This window comes from Penicillium canescens, assembly GCF_028828765.1.
Source record: "Penicillium canescens strain IBT 15451 chromosome Unknown utg000008l_segment0_segment0, whole genome shotgun sequence".
NCBI lineage: Eukaryota > Fungi > Ascomycota > Eurotiomycetes > Eurotiales > Aspergillaceae > Penicillium > Penicillium canescens.
In genome coordinates this window covers 1,135,479-1,156,056 of record NW_026703970.1, presented here as the reverse complement: position 1 = coordinate 1,156,056, position 20,578 = coordinate 1,135,479, and the positions used below count along the sequence as shown (strand labels likewise).

The 20,578-nt window shown below is 50.3% G+C and overlaps 10 protein-coding genes across 10 annotated transcripts; 4 read left to right on the top strand and 6 right to left on the bottom strand.

Moving 5' to 3' along the window:
• Positions 1–276: 276 nt before the first annotated feature.
• Positions 277–2,893, bottom strand: N7446_011298 (peptide alpha-N-acetyltransferase complex A subunit NAT1; the record flags this gene model as incomplete). The annotated part of the gene is made up of 3 exons (XM_058520040.1): positions 277–731; positions 786–2,756; positions 2,812–2,893. 3 exons carry the CDS (start codon positions 2,891–2,893, stop codon positions 277–279), a joined length of 2,508 nt encoding a protein of 835 aa, XP_058367564.1.
• A 577-nt stretch (positions 2,894–3,470) lies between these two features.
• Positions 3,471–4,111, bottom strand: N7446_011297 (MIX23 family protein; the record flags this gene model as incomplete). Its single annotated transcript, XM_058520039.1, has 2 exons — positions 3,471–3,979; positions 4,039–4,111. 2 exons carry the CDS (start codon positions 4,109–4,111, stop codon positions 3,471–3,473), a joined length of 582 nt encoding a protein of 193 aa, XP_058367563.1.
• Positions 4,112–5,181: 1,070 nt separating this feature from the next.
• N7446_011296 (putative formamidopyrimidine-DNA glycosylase) lies at positions 5,182–6,345 on the top strand (the record flags this gene model as incomplete). Its single annotated transcript, XM_058520038.1, has 2 exons — positions 5,182–5,774; positions 5,829–6,345. The coding sequence occupies 2 exons, from the start codon at positions 5,182–5,184 to the stop codon at positions 6,343–6,345; spliced, it is 1,110 nt and encodes a 369-aa protein (XP_058367562.1).
• Positions 6,346–8,077: 1,732 nt separating this feature from the next.
• N7446_011295 (uncharacterized protein) lies at positions 8,078–9,202 on the bottom strand (the record flags this gene model as incomplete). The annotated part of the gene is made up of 1 exon (XM_058520037.1): positions 8,078–9,202. One exon carries the CDS (start codon positions 9,200–9,202, stop codon positions 8,078–8,080), a length of 1,125 nt encoding a protein of 374 aa, XP_058367561.1.
• Positions 9,203–9,912: 710 nt separating this feature from the next.
• nar1 (iron-sulfur cluster assembly protein NAR1) lies at positions 9,913–11,796 on the top strand (the record flags this gene model as incomplete). The annotated part of the gene is made up of 2 exons (XM_058520036.1): positions 9,913–10,020; positions 10,096–11,796. 2 exons carry the CDS (start codon positions 9,913–9,915, stop codon positions 11,794–11,796), a joined length of 1,809 nt encoding a protein of 602 aa, XP_058367560.1.
• Positions 11,797–12,325: 529 nt separating this feature from the next.
• Positions 12,326–12,626, top strand: N7446_011293 (Rpo12/RPC10 RNA polymerase subunit family protein; the record flags this gene model as incomplete). The annotated part of the gene is made up of 2 exons (XM_058520035.1): positions 12,326–12,534; positions 12,602–12,626. The coding sequence occupies 2 exons, from the start codon at positions 12,326–12,328 to the stop codon at positions 12,624–12,626; spliced, it is 234 nt and encodes a 77-aa protein (XP_058367559.1).
• A 495-nt stretch (positions 12,627–13,121) lies between these two features.
• On the bottom strand, positions 13,122–14,503 carry N7446_011292 (anthranilate phosphoribosyltransferase; the record flags this gene model as incomplete). The annotated part of the gene is made up of 2 exons (XM_058520034.1): positions 13,122–14,084; positions 14,144–14,503. 2 exons carry the CDS (start codon positions 14,501–14,503, stop codon positions 13,122–13,124), a joined length of 1,323 nt encoding a protein of 440 aa, XP_058367558.1.
• Positions 14,504–14,788: 285 nt separating this feature from the next.
• N7446_011291 (mitochondrial 54S ribosomal protein uL10m) lies at positions 14,789–15,838 on the top strand (the record flags this gene model as incomplete). The annotated part of the gene is made up of 1 exon (XM_058520033.1): positions 14,789–15,838. One exon carries the CDS (start codon positions 14,789–14,791, stop codon positions 15,836–15,838), a length of 1,050 nt encoding a protein of 349 aa, XP_058367557.1.
• A 228-nt stretch (positions 15,839–16,066) lies between these two features.
• Positions 16,067–17,484, bottom strand: N7446_011290 (phosphatidylinositol-specific phospholipase C; the record flags this gene model as incomplete). Its single annotated transcript, XM_058520032.1, has 2 exons — positions 16,067–16,277; positions 16,391–17,484. The coding sequence occupies 2 exons, from the start codon at positions 17,482–17,484 to the stop codon at positions 16,067–16,069; spliced, it is 1,305 nt and encodes a 434-aa protein (XP_058367556.1).
• Positions 17,485–18,028: 544 nt separating this feature from the next.
• On the bottom strand, positions 18,029–19,684 carry N7446_011289 (carboxylesterase/lipase family protein; the record flags this gene model as incomplete). The annotated part of the gene is made up of 1 exon (XM_058520031.1): positions 18,029–19,684. The coding sequence occupies one exon, from the start codon at positions 19,682–19,684 to the stop codon at positions 18,029–18,031; it is 1,656 nt and encodes a 551-aa protein (XP_058367555.1).
• Positions 19,685–20,578: the final 894 nt, after the last annotated feature.

Below are 20,578 nucleotides of genomic sequence, written 5' to 3'. Positions count from 1 at the left end.
TGATTTGGGTAGATTGGTGTCTACCTTGAGCCATATCACTGGCAATAGATACTGATACATTGGATCCTCTCTGTATTTGTATACTTTCCAGACATTGAATCATGTCGGAATATATTCTCTCTCCCGTCTTTCTCTATGTTCGCCCCTTTTTTTCTCATTCCACATTCCAATTTTCACTTCTTCTCGCAAGTGCATACATCGCTACGTAGCTGATCCTCGAAGCGGGGATGTCACTTGCGGAAGATGAATGCCGCGTGTCGGTCCAATTGTATCAGTTCAGTTCAACTGGAAAACGGAAGACTCGGGCCACTTCTTGCTCGCCTTCTCGGCGTAAGCGGTCTTGTCACTGCCCCACTTGTCCAACAACTCAAGAGCGATAGCAGCCTCGTCGATGGTGATCTCAGGAGCATCAAGGGTGGCAAGGAGCTCTTTCTCGCACTGCGACTTGGACTCTGGCTTCAAGAGCTGGCGTCCAGACAGAGCGGCCTGTACGTGAGCGACACTACCCTTGTTGGACAGAAGGTAGGACTCGTTCCATTCCTCAAGCTTCTGGGATTTGGAGAGGAGCTTCTCGAATTCGGCGTTGACAGCCTCAGCGGCCTGCTCGGGTAGAGGCTCGGAAATGGCGTCCAGGGCCTTGCGGAAGCGAAGCAATTGAAGGTGAAGAGTGGGGTTTGAGGGGTCGATAGCGTGAGCAGCCGAGAGGCACTTGACGGCAAGGAGGTGCTTGTCTGTGAGTGTGTTAATATTCAAGTCCAGTCTAGATCATATTGGATAAAACTGACTCTTTCGGAGGTAAACCTCGAAGCCAAGACATTGAGCCTCAATGTTCTTAGTGCCGAATTCGAGCAATGGGGACAGGAACTTCATCACGTCCTTCAGGGGGTCCTGGGTCTGGACCAATGTGTTGCCCAGAGGGTCCGGGTCCTCCTTCTTTGTTTCTCCGTCAACGCTCTTGGCATTAGCAGCGGCGGCCTTTCTTGCCTCACGCTTGTCAGCTTCGATCTTCTCCAAACGCTGCTGTTCCTTCTTGGCCTTCTTGAGAGCCTTCTTTCTCTCATTCTCATCGGTAGAATCAAGTCCATTGGCTCCGCTGGGCATGGGTCCGTGAACAAGATCGGGCTGATCGTGAAGAAGCAAATAGGCCTTGACAGCACCGAGAGCCATTCTTGTGTAGAAGGGGTGCTCGCGCAGGCGGTCTTCCCAGCGAACCATGTCCACGTAGGCCCTGATCATACCCTTGCGGAGAGAGAAGCTGTGGAAGTCGAACTGATCCTCCTGCCAGGTATCGAAGATGTTATAAACCGAGTGGAAGCGCTTCAGAGCAAGACCAAGCTTCTTCTGTCGGAGGAATGCCTCGGCGTCCTCGGTCAAGAACCAGGTGCATTGCATCTCATGGAGATCGCCCAATGCGCCACCGACGGTCTCATTGCGAGTGAATTTGCTCATGAGATCCAGTCCCTTTTCGTTTTCGTTGTTGCGGAGCGCATACTTGGCCGCCTTGGTGTTGATGTGGCGATCCTTCTCGTCTAGTAGGCGAGCCTTCTCCATCTCTTCTGCTGCTCTGGCCGAATTACCATAGTGCTTCCAGATGCGCGCCTTGGTCATCTGGTACTCCACGGCCTTGGGTGACTGTTCAATGGCCTTGTCGACATTCTCCATCGCCTTGGCGAGGTTGCGGCTGAGGTGGTAGTTGTAGTGTTGAGCCAGGAAGTAGTATGTGCATGACAAGAACTCATTCTCGCCCTTCGACTCGGCGGAGCCATTTGGCTTGGAGCTTGCCTCAGACACATAACTTTCCACTAATCCCTGTACCACGTCACGCTTGGCAGGGTTGGTGTAGAGGTGCTTGATGTTGACGAATAATGAAGGAACGCCCTTCTTCAGCATGCGCTGCAGGTAGGCATCGGCGGTCTGCTTGAATTCGTCGCCTTCTAGGAAATCGAGGGGGATGCGACGAGCAGCATCACAACGGGGGTTCTTCTGTACCCACTCATCGTATAGAGCCTTCAATGCTTTGTGGTCGGTTTCTGGGATAGCCTTGGCCAGGATCAAACCATTATAATAGATCGAGTTGTCCGGGTTCCGCTCCAGGAGTGCTGTATAGGCCGCCTCGGCTTCCGCCTTGCGGTCCAGTCGCAAAAGATAATCCGCCTTCATCTCCATGACTGCGAGCACATCGGTACACCGGTATCCAACGGCCTCAAGGTGTTCCAAAGCTCTCTCAAGGTTTCCAGACTCCGCGATGATCGAGTTCTTGTACAGAATAGCCTCGGAGTTTTCCATATCGGCGACGGGCGGTGTGGTGCCCTTTAATGTGTCCTCGTAAGTGGTTAAAACTTTTTCGGCTTCCTCGAGATCTCCGGCCAAGTGATGGGCAATCGCGAGAGCGGTCCAGTTCTGGCGGAATCCGGGGCGAGCTTGCAGCATCGCACTACGGCTCTGGATGTATCCCTGGTAGTCCCGCATCTGCATCTGGAGCAGCGCGAGATCACGCTGAATGGGTTGCGATTCGGGCTCAAGGCGCAGAGCAAATCGGTAGGCCTTGATGGCCTCCTCGTAGTTCTTTTCTTGGCGGTACAGCAATCCATAGACGTGCCAGGTGATATGCGACTTCATGTCATTCCGAAGAGCCTCCTTGGCGAGTGCAAAGGCCTCCTCCGATTGCCCAATCTGGCTCATGTTGAGAGCCTTCATCGCCTGGGTGTCGCCATGGGTAGGGTTCTTGCGAAGAACCTGTTCTGCCGTCTTGATACCTATTGAAGAGCAACGTGGTTAGACAGCAGTAGATTTGGGGAGGGAGGGACGCACCTTTCTTGTACTGCTTCATCTCAAAGTGGCGAACCACTTGACGAAACAAGGACTGGTCCTTGGAGTTCAATGGTTGCGGCATGGTGGGCGATGCTGATGGAGAACCTGTGTGCGAGGGAGGAAACGATGTGTGCGGGGGACGAGACCTCCGAGTCCGACCTTGGCAGAATGAACAGGCCGATAAGAGATAGCCCTGCGTTTCTTCACCTACGTCTTTATAGAAGGACAAGAATTTAAAGTTTGATAGAGATTTGATGATGTATACCTTTCTTTTGCTTGCTTATTTTATTTCAATCAGTGACAGTGAGTAGGTCGTCATAAATTCTACGCCTATAGCCTTAAAGCATCATCTAAAATATCTATCACTTGGTAGTATATGCTTGATGAAGTTTATTTGGAAAAGTTTTTATATGCATTATTCGGTATCGAAATCCATGCCATATGATACTTAGCCCGGTATAGGACCTGATAGGCTTTCACTACAGAGTACCGCCAGGATAATCCATCAACCTTGAGCTGTACGTGTTATACATGAGTTGGACGGCGGAAGCCATGAAATTATAGCTATGCAGTAATGTACAAGTGGAGATGAAACATAGATCTGCGGCGAGAGTTGAGCAGACCGATTCGAGTGCAGCGAGGCATGGGCCCTGCCATATCTACTTCTGACGATCATGGCGCCAGCTGTCAAGAGCATCCTGCCACGACGTAGAACTACTGCATTTCTCTGAAACCATTCCCCATGTCCGAGCTCGAATGATGTCTTCAATGGTGCGCTCATTGCGAACCAAATTTGCCAACGACTCGGTCCTCGCTTCGCGAGGGAAGAACCGAGCAGAGTATGGGTCTAATCGCTCATCAACCACTCGTTCTCGGTCTCTGGCGGATTCTGTCTCTCGAAGGATCAAATCCGGGTCATCAGGGTCGGGACTCGTAGCCACACCGGCGCAGTAGTTTAGAACATCTGATCTTGTCTGCCATGACGGAAATAGCACATTTTCCTTGAAGCCCTGGCAGGCGGCGGGGTGGATATTCCTCCGGGATCGAGAGTCGGTCTGTCGCACTGCGGTTGATGCTGGGTCAAAGCCCTCCTTAGCCGGTGTGATCAACGCATTGAGGTTCTGTGTTATCGAATCGTCGATTGTCGATCTCGAAAGTCGGAGAAAATCTGAATAGAGACGGAGATGTTAATCGATGTTGAGCGCGGGGGTATCACTTCTAACAAACCTCTGAGTAGTCTCTCGTCAAAACAAAACCGAGGAGTGAGCGCCGGGGCCTCCGTTGATGAGACCTGTGACATTCTGCTGCGAGCTTCCTCCCCAAATTCTCGATTTGACTTGATCCAAAACCACTCCAGTTTGAAGACGATATTTGTTGATATATATCAGAGTCACTTGTATGGTCACAGGTTTAGTGTGTAGTTATTTCATGGAGCGTAGTTCGATGTGATAGAAGTAATGGATTGGCGACCTGTGACGGAGAGCATCGTCAGCCCAAGCTCACCGAGGTCCACCGCATTAGACCGTATTAGGCCTAGCGTACTCGAAGTTGATGCCTCAGGATCGAAAGCACAGCATATTTATATGCAGTTGATTTGAATGGAGCAATTCAGTTGAATTATAATTAAAGAAAAACTTGTGACCGCGTCCAATAAGTATATAGCTTTAAGAGCAGATATTATTTTCTTATGAGCGCTATACTACATCTATATCTAGACTAGATTCCTGCTTTTACAACCTACTTATTTTATAGCCACATTCATACTACATAGGTGGTGCCTCGCATGCCAAGCACATCCTGAGGAGGGATTTGATCTTGTTTAGAATGAAAATGCCGGTGATGACTAGCAAGTTTGTTAGACTTCGATCTAGATTATTAGGAATCAGGGCAAAGAAGCAAAGGACAAGAACAAATCCCCTACTGAGCAAGGAACCAACTACTGTTAAGAATTTAATCACCTGACTACCTAAATGCAAATACTTGGCCTATCTTCGGGGCTTCGGGATCATTCATGGGAAGTCGGCGTCACAATCGGCATGCCGACACTGCGCAGGAAGAGTCAATCGTACGAAAACCAACCAAAGGTCACAATAAAACGCTGTTTGGTATTGGCAAAATAAATCACCGAACACCGACTCCCAGACCTTTAAAGAACAATTACGTACTTGGAGACTGCAGGCCCTCGAGAGATTACTAAGCATGTGACCAAGACGCGTGGACTCGCGCCCTATCAATTAGACGCGACCCTTCCGACATCACATTCTGACCACTGCATTAATTGCTTACGCCATAACTCCTTTGAACAAAAACATCTGTACATGCAATTTATTTCAGCTTTCTCATCTTCGTCACCTGAAATTCCACCCCAAGATGCCTGAGCTCGCGGAAGTCCACCGCATCGTGCATTTCATTCGCCAACACTTGGTTGGGAAGACGTTGTCCAAAGTCCAAGCGCAAGATGACGCGGTTGTATTCGGAAAAGTAGGAACCAGTGCCTCTGAGTTTCAGCAAGCAATGCAGGGGAAGAAAATCGTGGGAGCCGGTCAGCAAGGGAAATATTTCTGGATTACAATGTCTTCACCACCACATGCTGTGATGCACTTTGGAATGACTGGGTGGTTCAAGATCAAAGATGCCGACACATACTACTACCAAAGTGACAAGCCCGCTGATAAGGAATGGCCTCCTAAGTACTGGAAGTTCTTGATGGAGACAAGTGATGAGGCCAAAACTGAGGCTGCATTCGTGGATGCCCGCAGGCTTGGTCGTATAAGGCTTGTTGATTGTCCGGCCGATGAGATTCGAAACCACACTCCACTGAAAGAGAACGGACCTGATCCAGTCACCGATAAAGACATTGTCAATGAAGCTTGGTTGATAGAGAAGCTGAGGAAGAAGAAAGTGCCTATCAAAGCTCTTCTGCTGGATCAGGCTAACATAAGTGGAATTGGGAATTGGATGGGGTAAGTTATTCGGCTAAATGTCTCTTTGACCATAGTCGGGCTAACCCTCTTCAGCGATGAGATTCTCTACCATGCCAAGATACACCCAGAGCAATACAGCAATACTTTGAATGACGATCAGATCAAGGAGCTACACTCCTCTATCCACTATGTTTGCTCGACCTCAATTGGTGTACTGGCAGACTCAGAGAAGTTCCCTGAGCACTGGCTTTTCAAACACCGCTGGGGCAAGGGAAAGAAGAACCAACCAGCGGTCCTTCCAAACGGAGATAAGATCACTTTCCTTACGGTTGGAGGTCGGACAAGTGCCGTTGTTGCAGCTGTCCAGAAGAAGACCGGTGCCGTCGCCAAGGAAGTTGATGAGGATGCCACAAACGGGACGCCAGCTAGCTCTGGACGTAAGCGTGCCGCCCCGAAAACGGAAGAGGATTCAGAAACAGAAGAAGTACCGAAAGCCAAGAAGCGAGGGTCACCTAAACAAAAGCAAGCAATTGTGAAGAATGAGGAGCCTGAAGAGGAGAAGGCCAAGCCAGCCACTACGGGTAGAAGACGATCTACTCGTGCAAAGTAAGGGAGTTTACTTGTGTTATACATGTACTTGTTAACTCTCGGTTTTTCTAAGTTGTTTATGAAATCTGATACACCTTGCCATCTTGAACCTTATTTAGAAGAAAATCCACTCTCTTCTTGTTCTATAGAAATGGTATAGATCATAACCTCTAACCCTTTCATCAGCTGCGGAGGAGCGCCAAATTTATAAGAAAAGATTGTCCTCTGTGGTTCAAGGCCGCATGCGCTGCGAACATTGAGGACCTCTTCTGGCGGCAAGGCAGTAGGGACGAGGTAGACAGTGAATCTCTAAATTACAAGAGTATAAGAGAGCTAGGCTCCCCGGGCCCGAGCTATGTGAGTGTTGGGTATCGGACTTTGATCCGGCAGCAAGATGATCTAGCTAGGAACTATGACGAAGAAGCGTTCCTTTACGGAATCAAACAATTCCCTACACTCAAGAAAGTGACGGTCACGCCTGCCGCCCATGGTATTCTTTACACTCCACTTTACCAAAACTCCAATGATCCGATCATCCCCACTAGGATTCAATTATCCTGTCCCCGCGGATGGCCAATTCCCGTCCACGACCAACCAGAAGAAGTGTTTGCGTTTCCTTGGCAGAGCTTCGATGAGAAGCATAAAGGAAACTATCACGGATTCCGTATTGTGACACGCGCGCTCGCTCAACAAAGTTATGGCGTGATCGAGCTTAGTCTAGATGCCCACTAACTTCGTACGGGGATCAATTGTACAATCCTCGATGATCCCTCCGCGGAGTACGATCACTTAGTCACGGTGGTTAGGCAACTGGGCTTCCATCACCTCGATGTTTCCTTTACTATCGGCGGAATAGAGCGCAGACCGAACTAGCGATCATTTCCCCATGGTAGGCTTTACCAGGCTTTGAGCGAAGCCGGCGATATGGAGGAGATCAGCCTCTCTACCACGGGGATAGATGCTGAAAACGAGGGCAAGGATATGCAAAATACCACGTCTGTGCCCTTAAGGAGCATATTCCCTGTTGATAAAGGGCTCAAATCCGACACTTTGAATTATCACGTTTCATAGTCAGCCAACCCGACGTCGTGTCATTTCTTTCAGGACTACCGGGTACTCTCCGGTCCGTGAACTTGAGCTTTCTGGTATTCGTCGATAACGGCAATTGTTAGCGTACTTTCATCGCGGAGATGCGCGAAAAGACTCGTGAGAAACGTCTCTGGCCAGACCAAGGACTAAATGTCACCATCGGCTACGAGCAAAAGATCAGTCTCCCGGGGCGTGCAAATGGCTTAGAATGGAGATAGATGAATTCTTATACGAAGCCGGAGAAAACCCATTCCTCTGCCCTCCACACAATATGGCAAGGCTGGAATTTGGAACAGAGAAAGATGCATTGGTTCACAATAACTAGTCCCCTCCTGTTCATTTCAACACTCATAACAGAGATATGGGCCCTTCCGAATACATGAAATACTCTCCTTGACCTCAATAGAAATGTACGTCGGAAAGATGCAAGTCTGATTAAAGCGCCAGTAAAATGCAGGCATATTCCTCCGAGGAGAGACTGCCATGCACCCGAAACCATATCTTGTGCCCAAAAGGCAAAACTAACTTGAAAAGGCAATTCATAGCTCCGCCGTTTATAAAAAAGTCATAATATGAAGCAATCCGCGTAAGTACTCATATATGCTCTTCCACAAAAGTGGAAGCAAAAATCAATTTACAACTAAAGAAACGCATAAAGAATTGACTTACTCGATATTTTCGTAATCAGTTTCCACATCTTCATGCAAAGTGGCATGGAAGATTTTATAGTTACCCTCATTGCTTGCATCATAGATGGCAAAAACAATCAGATCAAAGAAGCCCTGGAACTCTACCTCATTGAGTACCTCTTTCCAGCAATCAGCCACCTCCTGAACCGGATGACCAATCATGCCACAGCCAAGGGCGCCTAGAATTAGGCGTTGGTGACGATTGTGTCCTGCCGTGCGTAGGATCATTCGCATCTTATCTTTCGTAAGTTTATGATCAGTGTCATTCAGATACTTGTTGGCTTCGGTCGTAGGTGGGTGCCTTTGCGCAGCCATGCTGATGACACTGACTTGTGGGAGCGGGTCTCGCTTGTTCGACCACATGTAGCTATACCCTCGCTTCTCATTCTCACGGAAAATTATCACATGGGGTGAGTAAATACATTCCTTGTCGCCCATAGGGTAAAGTCGGGGCAAGAGAGTCTCACTGAGGGTGCTTCGGTAGCAAAGTTGTTCCTCCTGAGCAGAGGCACCACGAAGCCAACCACCCCCGATAGTCTCGGCATTTGCAAAATTGAGAACACAGACTGGCATTGGATCAGCATGATCCATGAGATCGCGGGCGTTATGAAGGGCGACGGCGACATCATATGTATCTCCCTGCACGACTATTACCCGAGTGGACAGATCCTGACATTCTTCCATTTTAGAGTTCAGAGGGCCAACATTGTCCTTGGTAACTTTGTAACCCAGCCGAGATCCAGCGTCTGCCGAGCGCAAAATGGTTGGAATATGAGCTATTGTCTCTTGGGCTACCTGCTTTCTGCCTGCAGGGCTTAGACGTACTGCCTTTGCCGGCTTGGTTATACGGGAATTAGCTCCTTTGACTTTGTGAACAGTCGCAGGTCCCTTCTTACTGGGGGCGGCTCCTCTGGGGCCGGCCTGGAAGTAGGAACTGAGTTTCCGCATTTCAATATTTGGTAGGGTGGCGGGGTCGGCTGTTAGATCAAGGGGACCTCGAGCTGCAGTGTACGCATCTGAAATTGTGGATCTTGAAAGGTAGTCAGAAAGACGTCTGAGATGGGGTGAATTTTGGATTGAGACATCCCGTGGATCTTCCATTGGGTGATCTCGGGAGAAGAGTGGTCCCTTTTGACCGTGATCTCGACCTCGGCCTCGGTAGCCATAAGGTCGGTAGCTCGGTGCGTGTGCCATTGGGTGATCTCTCTGTCCACTCTCGGATTTTTGCCTGAGGTTGAATTTCTGTATGTGGTTCCCGCCACCTCGACCTCGCCGGCCATTATACCTACTGGTATTGGTGCTCGACCTTGGTTGTGTTCGGTTGCTACTAAAGGAATAACCGTACTTGAGCTGGGGACCTCGCTGCTGGTTGTTTGCGTCGTCCATGTTTGATAAAGTAAAACCTAGATGAATGTAAAAGTATAGTAGAAAATTGAGAAGTTGAAGACGAGGTCGGAGACCGCTTTATGAAGGATTACAACCATGTTATCGATAGAACAAGTAGACTTGAACAATGGTAGACACGAACAATGAGTTCAAAGAGTTAAAAAGAAGACGTATACTTCGGGAACAATCAATGGCAGAATCTCAGCGGTGAGGTTCCAACGTTATCTCCGATCTCGCCACCGATGACAAAGCGCGTAACGCCGTTGGCCCAAAGTTCCAAGGTTGGTTAATAATACGATCTATTCTAATTTTCCAGATCTCTCAGTCTTTGATCTTTCACAAAGCTATACATACTTAAAATATCACAGTTCCTCCTTTGTTTCGTTCAGCGAGATCTATCTTGCTAAAAGCGGTACCCCGCCACAATGAGCGCGATCCTTTCGGCAGACGATCTGAATGATTTCATTTCGCCGGGGGTCGCGTGTATCAAGCCAGTTGAATCACTTCCGCAAAAAGATACGAAAGACTCGGAGGTAAGCCTTCTTTCGCGCTGGTCGAACGCTTTCCCGGTGCATATTGAGGATATTCTGGCTAATTTTGAACCATAGAACTCCTATGAAGTGACTACCGAAGACAAAGTTCAACCAGAAGAACTACCGCCCGCGCAGATCTCTCTGACTGACTGCCTTGCTTGCTCTGGCTGTGTTACATCCGCGGAAGCAGTCCTTATTTCCCTTCAGTCCCATACCGAGGTTCTCAGCACACTTGATGCATACCCGGAAATACCTTTGGCGCATGGGCACAATGGGACGGTGGCGAACAATGCCGACGACTCTGGAGAGAGCAAGATTTTCGTGGCCAGTGTGAGCCCGCAGGTTAGAGCAAGCCTGGCAACAACGTATGGTATCTCGGAGAAAGAAGCGGGGCACATGATCGATCAATTGCTCAGTGGCCCGCAGGGCCTGCGGGGAGGAGGCAAGAATGGCAGCGGCTTTACATGGGTGGTAGACACAAATATCATGCGGGAGGCCGTCCTGGTTCTCACCGCAGATGAGGTTTCGGACTCGCTTAACTCGGGAGACTCGGCCGGCCAGTCTGATAACTCTCTTCCCAAACGGCCCATCTTATCTTCTGCATGTCCCGGATGGATTTGCTACGCCGAGAAGACACATCCATTTATCCTTCCGCATCTTTCCCGACTTAAGTCCCCGCAGGCTCTGGCGGGAACGTTCCTCAAGACCGTTCTGAGCAAGTCTCTCGGGATCCACCCCTCTCGGATTTGGCATTTGGCAGTTATGCCTTGCTTTGATAAGAAGTTGGAAGCCAGCCGAGAGGAGCTCACAGATGTGTCGTGGCGCCACGGAGATGAGATGGGTTCTGACGCACAGCCTGTTCGCGACGTAGACTGTGTCATCACTGCACGTGAGCTCCTGTCTCTAGCCTCCGCTCGAGGATTTTCCCTGCCAACCCTGCCATTGCAAGCTTTGCCTTCGTCCTTTACTCCGCCATTCCCCGAGAAAACACTCGAATCCTTCCTTTCATTCAAACGCTCTCGAACCGAACAATCTCTCGCCACGGGCACCTCTGGAGGCTACCTTCACCATGTCCTCACGAATTTCCAATCCCGCAATCCCGGCAGTGAACTCGTGGTCAACCGTGGGCGCAATGTCGACGTCGTAGAGTACGTTCTCATGTCTCAAGAAGGCCAGCCGATCTTGAAAGCTGCTCGTTATTACGGTTTCCGGAATATCCAAAACCTTGTCCGGAAGCTCAAACCCGCGCGGATGTCGAGACTCCCTGGTGCAAGGCCCGCCGCAAAGCTCGCCGCTGGTCGGCGCCAGCCAATGTCACGCAATGCTGCATCCACCGGCAGCTCAGGATCAGATTATGCCTACGTGGAAGTCATGGCTTGCCCAGGTGGTTGCACGAACGGCGGTGGTCAGATCCGAGTGGAGGACGCTAGAGAAGCCGTCGCCCCGGCTCAAGATGAGGAAGTAGGCGCACCTGTCAAGGCATCACCCCACGAGCAACGCGCATGGCTCGCTCGCGTTGATGAGGCCTACTACTCTATGGAATCTGACTCTGACCCTGAGCTCGAACCCCAGTCTCAGCAGGTTTCAGTCGCTGAAAAGGAAGCTAAGATTCATGAAGGCTTGCGTCGCTGGTCGCAATTTATGGATATTCCACTCCCTAAGCTTGTCTACACAACATACCGCGAGGTTGAAAGTGACGTTGGCAAAGATCAAACTCCAGCCAATGATACAACTCGTGTTGTTGAACTAGCCGGGAAGATTGGTGGTGGTTGGTAAAACCTTTTGTTTGCATTTTCTTGTACAGCCAGGGGGTCATTTTGTCTATTATTACTTTATTTGCATGGCGCTGGGATTCCCTTTCGATCATGATTGCATATGCCCACGGAAGATACCAGATTCTCAATTTGAGGGTCAAGGGCGACGATATATGAGCCTGGCTTTTGGAGTTTTGGCGGTTTATACCTGACAACTAGTCTTAATAGCTATACAGATGCTCAATACTATGTTTCAGCAATAAGCATTCCGGAGAGGCACATTTAAATCCATTAAGAACAAGGGGGCAAAAACTACGAATATCCAAAGTGAAGCTATACTTCGCGGCTGCATGTCGTGCACGGGCCACACCGATGACTCATCGATTTGGTTTTATATCTGACTAAGCACCTAAAATCCCGCTTCGAAAAGAAAAAGCATCCAACTCTCACGTCCAGCAGCCAATACTACCGCACCACATCCTACCTCCTACGGGATCATCAAATCGCACCACCTAGACATATCTTCACGCAGCCCAACACATTCACCAACGATGTCTCGCGAAGCGTACCAGGTCCCCTCGATGGGTGCGCAGACCGCCTTCGACACCCAAGGCGGATACGGCAGCGCCATGAACGTCGACAGCCCCTCGGTCGTTTACCTCTGCGGCGAGTGCTCTGCCCGCGTTCCTCTCAAGCGCGGTGACCAGATCCGCTGCAAGGACTGTGGTCACCGTGTGCTGTACAAAGAGCGGACGAAGCGGTAAGCCTTTTCTTTTCTGGGGTTCTTGCTCGCAGTGCCTGTGCTGACGCTCCTTCCTTTTTGATAGTATGGTCCAGTTCCAGGCTCGGTAAATGCTATGCCTACGTTTGGTTTGAGCCGGGTGGCCGTGGTTGGGGGTGTGAAGTTTCAGGGACTGGTGCGGAGTTGGAGGAATCGGCCCGAGGATATCTTTGGTTTTGATGAATTATGCATTTGAATGGCGCTTTGGAGTCTATTTACACATACGGTTTTTTTTTTACTCTTTTCTCTGCTCTCGGTTTGCGAGGACGCATTGCTGAGGCCGTATTCTCCAGCCCAGGCATGGACTCGTTAATAAAATCGATCTAGGCTTTGTTGTCTGAAATAGAACAATGATCACAGCTTTCGGAGAAGAAAAATAAGTCTTTTTTTCCCTATTAAGTACCCCGAACAAAATAAAAACAGTTTTTAATACCCGCGAAAATGGGGTATAAGTTGGATGCACACAATGCACAGCTGAACGAAATATGTGAAACCTGACCTGAAAGCTCCCCTGAAAATAATCAAAACACTAAGTCCATAATTTATGTAACATGAGTGGAAAGTTTTCAAAGCAGGTTGCTAACCTCAATGAACTGCTCTAGGCACTTCAGAGATTCGCCGCTCTCGATTGCCCAGCGTGCACGGCGGACACCTTCTTTCCAGCGTCCACCACCAGGGCCACGCTCGGTGATGACCTTGCCATCGTCGCCAGGTCCCATGTTGCTAGTATCAGCTTCACACACACCTGCGGTAACCAGGAGAGCTGCAACGTTCATGAAAACGAACTCCAGAATGGGATCGTCCCGCGGAAGCTCGTTGCGGAGGATGCTCATGAGCTTTGCGGCGTTATCCTTGGGCATCTTGCGTCCGTATACAGAGGACAGTGGGTGGCTGGGGAGACCGAAATCTGACGGATGAAGCTGGAAGGTATCAAGCTTCACCAGTGTACGAGGGTTCTGGTCCTCCTCATCACTTGAGTCATCTCCGTCATCTGACGCCCTGTAGGCAGGATTCGGGTATTCAGAGAGTCTCCAGCAGTTGGTGGGTCCGGCACAGCTAATCTCGTCCATGTCCTCTTGGCCACAAACAACAAGAGCCTTCTTCGCCCCAGTTTGTCTGAGAGCTTCGGCAAAGACAGGACCAAGGCTCTGGTAAGCTACGCCGACGACGCGAGCTTCTAATGCCCAGTCGACGGGGTTTGCCAAGGGTCCCATAAGGTTGAAGATGGTTCGGAGACCAAGACCGCGACGAACTGGGTTGGCATGCATCATTCCGGGGTGGAAGTTAGGGGCGAAAAGGAACGCATAGTTCGTCTTCTCATAGACCTTGTGGAGGTTCTCGGCATTGACAGCATCGATGTTGGGTGCAATAGGCACAATGGACTGTAGAACGTCCGCAGACCCAGAGAACGAAGTCTGGGCACGGTTTCCGTGTTTGGCAGTCATCAAGAGTGGCGATGCAACAATTGAGGAGGTTGTAGAAATGTTGAAAGTAGAGTGAGAATCTCCGCCAGTTCCGACAATATCACACTAGACGTCAAGTGATGTTAGTTATTGCCGTCGGGTCAATAGTAGCGAGGAGCAAGTACCAAGCCACCCTGATAGTTTCCTTCCTTCCTCCCACGAGCCTTGATAATCTTCTTCATTGAACCCTTGTCAACCCGGCAAGCAGCGTCTCGCATGCCCTGAGAACATTTCGCAATCACAGCAGGATCCCTGTCCTTGCCGGTTGAGTGGAGCAAGGTCAAGAGTGCAGCGGTCTGAACATGGGACAATCGATCCTCAAAGATCAATGCAAAAGCTGCAGCAATCTCATCCGCGCTCACCTCCGCAATCTTTTCTGCACTGACTTGAATGCCTGCTGTGGGGGGGTAGGCCAGACGCTGAAGGAGCGGGGAGATAGAGATGGGATCGGGGCGCTTAGGCGGCGGTGTTGTAGGAGTCTCCATGATCAAAGCGTGCAATTAAACAGATGTCTCCAAGGACTTAACAGAAGTCCCAATGACCGTTGACAAAAAGAAGCATTCTAATGAGTCAACTCCCCCACCAAGAGCTGGATACATGCACCAGGCAGAATAGCTTACCGCCATTATTCACGCTTTACCTTTTTGGGATTCGAAAAATATCACTGCGCTTTACAGTTCCCGGAGGCTGTTTCGACCAACATCACCATTTTTTGACAACTGTTCCGGCATTGGGTGGTTCAATCGCCATTCAAATCCAATATATTCACAATGCCCCCAAGATTAAGGCTCTCATCGGTCCGACGCCAATTCCCTGTTTGCCAATATGAACTCCAAATTGCCAGGAGCGCAAGCACCGCGGCCCCAGCTGTTACGCCAGCAGCTCCCATTGAGCAGATGAGACACTCGCCAGCTCCCGTATCCAGATTTCCTCCTACCCAGCCACCTTCCCATCGCAATCCCGAATACCGCCGGTCGCAGCTCCTGCGGTCGTACACTTCCCTCCTCCGCACATCTCCTCTCATCGTGCTATTCCAACACAACAACCTGAAGTCCATGGAATGGGCTGCAATTCGACGAGAACTCACCAATGCCTTGAAAAAAGTGGATGACAAGATCGCCGCCGAGGGCCGAACAGCTCCTCCGCTCGCTCCTTACATTAAAATCCAGACCATCCAGACCAGCATCTTCGAGGTGGCTCTACGTATTGTCGATTATTTCAAGCCTAGCGAGTCCTCCCTTGCCTTAGGACGCCCCCCGAGTGCCATTGACCCCGTCACGCAAACTTCCGCCGAGCTCCCTGCCGTTTCCGGCTCTAAGGATGACCCGGCCCTGACACACGATCTGTCTCGCACTGCCCACGCCGCAGTGAAGAACCTGAAGGGCAAGCACGACCTTTCGACCCTCCTTGTCGGTCCTGTTGCTGTTCTTTCCATCCCCAATGTCTCGCCTGAGCACATGAAGGCCGCGCTGTCGATCCTCACCCCCAAGGAAGCCGGCTTCCCTGCTCCTACCCGCAAGGCGAACCCGGATTACCACGACCCTATCGTCCAGAACGGTCTCCGTAAGATCAACTTGCTCGCTGCTCGTGTTGACAACCAGGTCTTCGATATCGACCAGACCAAGTGGGTTGGCAGCATCGAGGGTGGCATGGACGGCCTCCGCTCCCAGCTTGTTACTGCCTTGCAGAGCATGAGCTCCAGCATCGCCTCCACCCTGGAGGGAGCTGGAAAGAGCCTCTACTTCACCATGGAGAGCCGCCGCAGCGTTCTGGAAGAAGAGGAGAAGGGACCGGAGGGCGACAAGAGCCAGTCGTCTTAATTTGGTCATGATTACCTTTGTGTCATTTCTGTATAATAGATCATATTTCTGCGTTTCATCAAGACCCCATTTCCTGCTCTTGGATGAATGTATACTTGCGAGAAATTATTTTGGAGAAATCATATTTTATGTTCAAACTACAATAACCTATTTTTCCATCGAATCCCAATATATGAAAGACCAAACCAAGCATAAAAGGAACGAACCCTCCCAATGTATGTCCATAATCTACTTCTGTCTCAAGCGCAGCTTGGCATTCATACCTACAATGCAACGCACAAGGTCCCAATTCCCATCCAGACCAACCCAGTCTGTCACAAGAATACCAGTCGAGCAATCCGCATCCCCATCCCGCTTCCGCCGACAGAGATAATCCACAATAGCAGGATTAACCTTGGCAGCGATCTTCTCAGGCCAAGTATTGGTCTTCCAGAAGTTACTAGCACTCAAGAAATTGATGTAAAGGGGAACGCGCGCGTCGCCTGCGCATCAGGCTGAACCCCAAATGGATAGCAACAACCACTCGCCCGATCAATATGTTCCGAGACATACTTGATCTTCTGCTCGATACTCGGCTTCTCCATCACCTCGTAGAAATCCTGAATGCACAGCTGGCCACTAGGACACATTGCGTGCGCGGTGTTGTCTGCCCACGCCGCGGCATCAATTCCCCATCCATTACCGCCATGCTCGCCCTTCAGATTCTCCTGCAGGTTGAAACGGCGCACGAGGATGACCTTGCCGCGCGCTTCGCCTAGGGTCGGGATCTTGGGCCGCACCCACCACCGACTGTCAGGGCGGGCGTAGTGGTCGTGCAAGATGCGCGAGAGTTGCTCGTCCGTTGCGTTGCCGGGTCCTTCGCGCTTCACGGAGACGATGAGAGTCTCGGATGGGTTGCGTTCGAGGAATTCATTCACTTCGCGCATCAGGTCGCGGAAGTACTTGTTTCCTGTCAGCGAGATGGGGAATACGCTGTGTACGAGGACGAGCTCGTCGCGTGCTGCGTCTTCTGGGTACTGGGGCTGCACGCGGATATCGAAGAAGCGCACGCCGTTCTCGAGCTGCTCGCGCGGGCTGACGGCTTGGCAGCGTACTGAGGGTGGTGCGATGTGGCAGGTTGGGGAGTTGTGCGTGCCTGGGATTGAGAGGGCTGAGACGAGGGTGTCGTCGCGGAGCTCGTGCATCCAAGTGTTTAAGTTTGCTGAGGAGTAGATTGCCAGGAATGATTCTGGGGTTACGTAGACGCCTGTGAATTGAAATTGGGGGTTCTCGCTTAGGGCTTTCATGGTTGCTGATTCCTCTGTTGGGACTGGGGTTTGAATTTGATATTTTTGGCCTTCGACTTCGAAGATCAGACGCATGCGCTCCTTTTCCGAGTCGATGAAGGAGCGGAGCTCCGTCTTCTTCGTTTCGAAGGGCTCCAGGTGGATGTCCACATGGTTTTCCTCGAAGGGGCGGCTGTCATGGTGGATGATGGCAACGGATGCGCTGCGGGTTTGGTTGGTCAGGACCTGGGTGAAGTTGGAAGCCAGTGTGTTGAAGGCGCTGGCACCGAATGACTTTTCCTCCGCCTGGAAGCGCTCAATGCGCTTCAGGACAATTGGAGTGGAGGTATTGTTGCGGAGGGTAAGGTGCTCGGCAACCATGTTGAACGCTGAATGATGTCAAGATCTCTCAGTGAAGATCGGAGTAAGAGAGGTGCTTTTCGACAATTGAATGGTTGCCTGGAGAGAGATCGAAGTGGATTACCCCTCCATTTGCGATCAGCGGGCCATCTCCGACAGGAGAACTGTTGATCTTGGCAAACAACGCTGATTCGCGAGGAAGTCCAGAGGGCAGGGCGGAGATTATCCAGCCACACGTCTGTTTGAAATAATTGGTGCCTGGCGTGCTTTAGTTCAGCCCTGTTACCTCTAATGACCTGCCATGGCTTTAATGCTGTAACCGAAAAATTAAGGGTCTGGCTTAATGATTGCTATCAATTGAGTGTTTTGCTATTTATCTAGAATTGGTGAAGTCATCATCAACTTAGATTAGGTTCTTGCCCGGAATCTGTACCAGAGATCGTACATAGTTGTTATGACGACACTGGACTATATATAGGAACCAGATGTATATACAGCGAGGAACCCTATGTGTACGAAGTTGGTTGGCTTCTCGACCAATCCTAAAAGGCCAAACCAAGTTCCTCTAATAGGGAGTTTGCTGGTGGAAGTAGTCCATGAGAAGCTCTACCTGCTGAGGCTTAGCAATGGGCACATTCTTGAACTGATTACCAAGTTCCATAACAACCTGAGTGCCATTAGCACTGTTAGGAGTCCAGCGGGGCAAAGAGCGACTTCCAGTGTAGGAACCGCCCTTGTTAGGGTTGAGCGTCTTCGCAAAGTTCGCCCAGTAAGCAGACATCCTCTCTTGAATCTCATAATCGATCTTGGTGAAGGGGTATGTCTCGTCATTGGCGTAGAGAGCGTTGAGGGCATACATGATCTCAGACTGGTGGAAAGCACCCTGGCTCTGGCCCGGGGGTGCGTGGGTCCAGTAGTAAGTGTAAAAGTCCGAGGATGCAGCCTTGTACCAGTCCGTAGCGTAGGCCCATGAGCCGACGAGGGAAGTATCGCGAGCAGCAGCATTCCAGGCCTGAGAGGCGATGGTTTCGTTGTTGTAGCTTGGGTAGAGCTTGAAGTAACGTTCTGAGAGGTTGCCGTACTTCAGGGTGCAGTAGTACTTGTATTCCTCGGGGGTGTAGTCGGTTGTGGTAGAAGCACCCGATTCATCTTTGGTGTTGCCCGTGATGACGGGGACATCATTGGCGGGGCCATTCTTCAACGTCTCGAGGTACGTAGAGGGAAGGACGTAGCCGTCGAGGACTGGCTTGAAGATTAGAGGGTAGCCGGCCGAGAGCGCAGTAACCCACCAGATAGAACTATTGCCAACGCGGTCGGAAGCGCCAACGATCAGCTCATCCATTGAGAGGGTGCGCATCTGCTCGATGGTCGAAACGTTATGGGCCTTGATATAGCTTGCACCGTTGGTGATGGCAGTAGACATGTTCACATAAGAGGTGGCGAGACCAGCCAGAAGGGTATCGTAAGGATATCTGATGCCAGACTGAGAGATACCGCCGTGGAAGTAGCCGGTGAAGAGAGGACTGTTGACAGCATGATAGACCTGAGAAGAACCGAAAGACTGACCAGCAACGACAACACGGTCTGGATCACCACCAAACTTGGCAATATTCTTCTGCACCCACTTCAAAACCTCGAGTTGGTCGAGAATACCATAGTTGCCGGAGGTTTTGTGACCGAAGGTTTCGTATCCTTCCTCGTTGAGCTCGGGAGAAGCAAGGTAGCCGAATGCATCATCTCGGCGGTTGAAGGTGATGAGAATGACATCCTTCAGAGCCATACCACCACCGTACCACCAGGTGTTGTTGCTGGTCTCATCAGAACCCTGGTTCCAAACCATGACAGGAAGCTTGTCACTGGCAGATTTGGCATTGGTCCAGATGTTGAGACTGAGACAATCCTCGCTGATATCGGAAGACGAGCTGGTAGGACAGGCAGGGCCAAAGTTCTTGGCCTGCAGAGTTTCATTCCAAGGCTCTCGCGGCTGTGGTGCCTTCCAGCGATTTTGATATCCCGTATCAGCAGCAAATGGGATACCCAGGAAGGCAGCCACATTGGACTCGGCGCCGTTGAAGTATTTGTCGAGAGTAGTCTGGTTGAAATACTTAAATCCCTCGACCGGACCATAGCTGGTTTGAATGACAGTGTCCCAGAGTTGGGCCTGGGCGAAAGTAGCGCCCAGAGCCAGGGATACAAGAGCCTTGGGAAGGAGTGGCGCCATTGTGAATCACAAAGGCAGGGGAAAATGGAGTAAAAGGCCTGGAGAACAATAGCGGGTATTGAGGAATGATCTCTTTATATAATCCTTATGTGCTACCTTATGCATAGTACAAGCACGGTGGAAACATCAAACCACACTGAACTATACGCCTCGGGGCTTGCATGGTCGGCTTCGGTCTCTAAATCGGGTAAGTCGGCGATGATCTTCGGTTTAAACTCAAGCCCCACCGGACACGCGGTCAGGTACTGGATATTCCCGCGACTCCCTGCAAGGCACCTCCTTTTTTTGCAACGAAGTGGACCTTGGATTGAAAGATACCCCAGCTTACGTGGTTTAATTGAGCCCGAGTTTGAGATTATAGCCTGTCATTCGTTCGGATTTAACTGATACAGGAACAAGTCGCATCTGATAATCGTTGTCCTATTGCGCATATTCCATGACGGTCCACTCTCGCCAGTGCTCGCTTGGTGTATGTCCAGCTTTCTGCCCCATAATGGACAGTAGAGGGGTGGGTGTGGTGCAAATATGTAATGGCCACTCGAGGATTCTTGTCTTACTAATCTAGTGATTGACCTACATATATGAGATAAAATAGAATAGCAGAAGGTTTCTCTAGTGTATTTCTTGACCCACCAAAGCCAGAATACACGCCATGACAGCGTTGGTAAGAGGAATACTGCCATTTCCCGCACTGACATTAAAGAGCAGGTACATAGGAAATACAAACAGTTGATGCCCTAAAAGACTTAGTGGATGTGTGCTAGATGGAGATTGAGAAAAAGAGGAATTGACATCATTATAGGAAGACTAAAACAAGAGGCGCATTATTCAAGTCTATCTTTTCTTTAACGGAATGTGTGTGCGTTAGAAGAATTAACGTATTTCACATACGAG